Source organism: Gadus macrocephalus, chromosome 22 (assembly GCF_031168955.1).
Source record: "Gadus macrocephalus chromosome 22, ASM3116895v1".
NCBI classification, from domain to species: domain Eukaryota; kingdom Metazoa; phylum Chordata; class Actinopteri; order Gadiformes; family Gadidae; genus Gadus; species Gadus macrocephalus.
In genome coordinates, this window is record NC_082403.1 from 7,277,436 (window position 1) to 7,282,040 (window position 4,605).

At 47.0% G+C, this 4,605-nt stretch overlaps 1 protein-coding gene across 1 annotated transcript in view; it reads right to left on the reverse strand.

Moving 5' to 3' along the window:
* Window positions 1-520: 520 nt before the first annotated feature.
* Window positions 521-4,605, reverse strand: part of tbxta (T-box transcription factor Ta) — a 4,305-nt gene continuing 220 nt past the window's right edge. Inside the window, exons 1-8 of the mRNA XM_060043702.1 lie at window positions 4,404-4,605; window positions 3,784-4,048; window positions 3,293-3,427; window positions 3,013-3,074; window positions 2,846-2,907; window positions 2,460-2,633; window positions 2,073-2,196; window positions 521-1,739 (exon numbers count right to left, since the gene is read on the reverse strand). The exon at window positions 4,404-4,605 is cut by the window's right edge and continues 220 nt beyond it. Coding sequence (XP_059899685.1) covers window positions 1,481-1,739; window positions 2,073-2,196; window positions 2,460-2,633; window positions 2,846-2,907; window positions 3,013-3,074; window positions 3,293-3,427; window positions 3,784-4,048; window positions 4,404-4,591 — 1,269 coding nt within the window. The 5' untranslated portion in view covers window positions 4,592-4,605 and the 3' untranslated portion in view covers window positions 521-1,480. The remainder of the gene's footprint in view (window positions 1,740-2,072; window positions 2,197-2,459; window positions 2,634-2,845; window positions 2,908-3,012; window positions 3,075-3,292; window positions 3,428-3,783; window positions 4,049-4,403) is intronic.

Consider the following 4,605-nt stretch of genomic DNA (forward strand, 5'->3'; position numbering starts at 1 on the left):
TTGGTTTTGAAAGAACTTTGTTTCTAGGCCTCGTTGTGAATTTTATTTGAATGTTGAGATCAGAGCCCGGCCTGTTGAGAGGAAAATTCTCTGTACCTCAGAGGTCTGCTACATTTGACTCCCTCCCTTTATATAGTTGACTCGCCTCCTTTTTATGGTTCATAGAGGTATAGAGTTATAGTTCCTAGAGCTATACCCGGCCCCCTATATGGCTGGGTTATTTTTGTGTTTCAAGTTAGTCACGCAGCACTCGTTGCTATCTTTATAGTAACACCAATTTATTTTTAGTTGGATTTTTCTCAGTCTCACACGTGAGTGGCTGTTAAAAAGCCTGGTAGCTATATTGGTACATGAGAATATTGTAATGATATTGGGTTATAAAATACATGACATTGGTATGGACATGTTGCCTGTGGTTGTTACTGTGGTGTTCAAAGTTCTTCAAAGGAAAAACATTTGGCATGGGTGATATGGAAATCAGTATGTCATGCACACAGAATAAGGGAGCAAAAACATGTAGTTGGCAAAAACAAAGAAAATCTTTAATTTATTATTAAATGACATAAATAAACTTATCATGATTCAAAATACAAATAGATAGGTATGTACATGTGGATTTTTTTTTGTTTCTTTCAGGGGAGTCTTTTGCCACAACCCTTCGAGAATGCAAAGGCACTTAAAGTTTTGAGATCAGAGAAGGCACACATTTGACTGCGATCACAAAAAGGCAAAAATATATATTGAAAACAATGAAGACGTCCGTTAATGTATACTATATACACACATTTACATACTTTATATGTTAGCACAACCAAAATGACCTCTTAGATATTATTTTTAGTACTGGGGGGGAAAAGCCTGTCGAAGATCTTGATTGGGCTTTGGTCAGAACTTGTAGACGTTCTTAAATAAACTTTTATTGTGAAGGACAGCGGCATCCTTCAGGATGAACTAGGATGGATTGTTTTGCACCACATGAGCAAAACTGTTTCCCAATCGCTGAGAGCAATTCAAATTATAAATAGTTAGCATGAAACCCGCTGGGGTATCATACATTGCACCTTTAAAAAATTAAATGTATAGTTCTTTCAATTCTATTTTTCGAAGAGGGTGGGAGGGGGATCATATAGCATGTCTGAGGCATGACATCAATATAACTAAGTGTACGTTTAAGGGTTTTCAAATCCTTAAACGAAAAAAAGGCTTTTCAAGAAGCTCAGGAATGGAATATGAAGGGCCCGTTCAAACACAAGAGTCCAGGCTGCTAGTTCGTTTTTTTTGGGACAATCTCTCGTCGTCTTTTTCTCGCTCATTGTATTGTTTGATGCTTTGGGTCGACAGTCCGTCTCCTGAAGAGACATCCAGGCATAGAGAGACAGGGGGGGAGTGAGAGAGAGCGAGAGCAAGATAGAGAGAGAAAGAGAGAGAGAGAGAGAGAGAGAGAGAGAAAGAGAGAAAGAGAGAGCGAGAGCCTAGCTACTTAGTAGCTCTGCGCTACAGGGGCCCACGACGCCGTCAGCCTGGCGATGGAGCTCTCGAACTGGGCCTCCCCCACCCCGACCTCCCCCAGGTTGGGGTCATACATGGAGGAGGGCGAGGAGACGGGCAGGGAGGAGGTCAGGCCCGTGTACGAGGATCCCCTCAGGAACTGGGAGGTCAGCCCCCCTGCGATGGACCCCGAGGCTGAGCCCGAGGGGGTCAGGGTGGTCCCGGCTACGGACCATAGGCTTGGGTACTGGCTGTGGGACGAAAACATGAATCCATCATCATCCCGTTCAACTGAGCTTCATCCAGTCATGATCATCAGCATTATTCTGGTTTAGTGGTTGCAGACGGCCACCTCCTGGTCGCATGTCTCTGAGTCCTCCCCGGCCTGTCCCACAATGCAATGCGCACCCAGCGACGCTCTGCCTATTCCTCTCTCTCCTCACTGGCAAAAAGGAGATTTGGATCGGCGTACTGGTGACGCGTTGCATTGCGGGGTGCCCGGCTATCCTAACCCAGGAGTCCACCTAATACAACACAGAGGTTCTTACTAGGGACGTGTGGCTGGGTTGGGTGTTGACGCTTACCTTCCGTTGGAGGTGGCGTTGGAGGTGTGGGACAGGGTGCCCATGCCTGTGGAGTTGGGGATCTGCAGTGACGACCAGCTGTCGTGGGCCGGCAAAGAACCGGAGGTGTTGTCCATGTAGTTGTCTAATGGGGCGAAAAGAATCAATCCAAGGTCAGTTTATTGGTCGATTACATCCGTCCATCCATCGGCCATGGGATCTCTTAGGATTGGGTCGCGGCCACAGAAATGTAGCCAACTTTTGAAGGCGCTTGCTTCTCTGAACATGTCCCACTGCTTTGACCGAATTCCCGGTCAAATCAAAAAGGGGTGAAGATAATCACGAGTCGTATTTTATGAACACGATCCCGGACCCCTTTCTGGAGCGGGGTCCCGCGGCTGTACTCACTGGTGTTGGGGGTGCGGTGGGGGTAGTGGGTGGGGTACGGGGAGGTCCGGTGGTTCCTCAGGCTGGAGTAGCGCTCGCAGTAGGAGCCAGGCGAGTGGGGCACCGTCCCGTTGAACTGGGTGGGGCTGCTGCTGGGGCAGATGGGGTTCTGACCCGGGAGGAACCACCCGCCGACTGAGAAGAAGAGACGGACAGTGGTCAGATTCTGTGCTGATGTTCAGGGTGGAGGAGTCGGGTGGAGGCCTGGGGGGGCTGTGTTGTTGGTGGTTGTAAGGACATTGGGAGATTGGTGCTTTTGCTTGTGAATGGTTGTGGTAGAGCTGTATTGTTGTGAACAGTATGTTAAACAGATTTATAGCAGCAGTGTCGAAGAGTATTGTACTCACGTTGAGAGTAGCCAGACTGCTGCTGGTCCGCACTGTGATCAGGAATGTCCTTATGGTCGCTCCTGAAAAAGATAAAAACACTTAAATATCTGCACACAGCTGAAGAGTGGAATAACATATGCAGCCGTGTGTTGTAAGCAATTTCAAGTTGGGGTTTTCATTCTTACCTTTCTTTTGCATCCAAGAACGCTTTGGCAAACGGATTGTGCTTGATCTTGAGAGCAGTGATCTGTCGGGCACGGAAGATGGGATTTAGTTGTTAAAATCAAGGCCCTGCTGTTCAGCTCACCACTTGTATGTGTTCAGTCTTTCAATGGATGCACTTTATCTTCCAAAGAAAATTTAACAACACAAACTAAAGACTGAACAACACAAAGCGAGTAAATCGATTAAAATACATTGAATGTCCCAGATGAGATTCAGTGTGTTGTTAGACTGAGAGCTCACCTCCTCGTTCTGGTAGGCGGTGACGGCGATGAACTGGGTCTCTGGGAAGGACTGGCTGCTGATCATCTTCTGGATGCCCCCCACCTTCACGATGTGGATCCGCGGCTCGTACTTATGCAACGAGTTCAACATGATCTGTTGGGTGGAGAGAGAATAAGCATTGTTAATGATGTGAATCAAATCAATGTTTATTTTTATTTTTTCATCATTACTATTTACAAAGTGTAAAGCCGTTATAACAATTTTGTTTTCAGTATTTTTAGAGATGCGGTTGTCAGAAGCCTTTTAAAAAATATATCATGAACAGAGTTCTTCATAATAATCAATTACAAGATCAGTGATCAGTGGAGACATGACCCGAGCTATCATAAATACTTCTTAAAATTAACTATTGATTTTAATACAAATATTTCCATTTAGCTCATTTTAGCCTACTTATTATACTACAGCCTAACATTCTCTGTTAACACAACAAGCACTGCGGGCCTCACCTGTCCGCCGCCGTTGAGTTTGTTGGACAGCTTGACTTTGCTGAAGGAGACGGGGGCCTTCATCCAGTGGGCCCCGAAGTTGGGGGAGTCGGGGTGGATGTACACGCAGCTTGGGCTCTGGGGCTCCGGCTTGCCCCCGGGGACCCACTCCCCGTTCACGTACTTCCAGCGGTTGTTGTCCGCCGCAACAAAGTCCAGCAGGACGGAGTACATGGCGTTGGGGTCCAGCCCGCTGACGTTGGCCCTCAGCACGGGAAACATCCTCCTTTGAAACGCAACAGCAAAACACAAACGTTTCGATTCGTTCACCATTCAGCTTAAATTGTGGACAATTTTGAATTTAATACCAAACAGGGATACATCCTTAAACCCTATGTGTTTTAGACCCTATTAAACCAGTACAATATATGTTCAAATTAAAAAACACCTTTTCGATATTTTCGACCTTCCCACCAACAAAACCAAATAATCCTTTGGATATAAACCAAATAACCCCAAACGAAAACAGTGCACCACGCGCGTAAAAGCGCTTCCCATCCACAAAGTTAGAGGCCGTTTGTGTGTTTACAGTGCCGGCCCCCTCTTCACTCGAACCCAGGGCCTATCCGAGTCTTCCTTACCTTCCCGTCTTGGTGACGATCATCTCGTTGGTGAGCTCTTTGAACTTGGTCCACAGCTCGGCGTCCTCCAGGCTCAGCTTAATATCCCGCTCCGACGCGTCGCCCTTCTCGCTGCCCTTCTGGAACTCGCTCTCCACGGCGCTCAGGAGGTGGTCCAGCCGCTGGTCCGGGACGGAGGAGGTGGACATATCTCCCAGTGCGA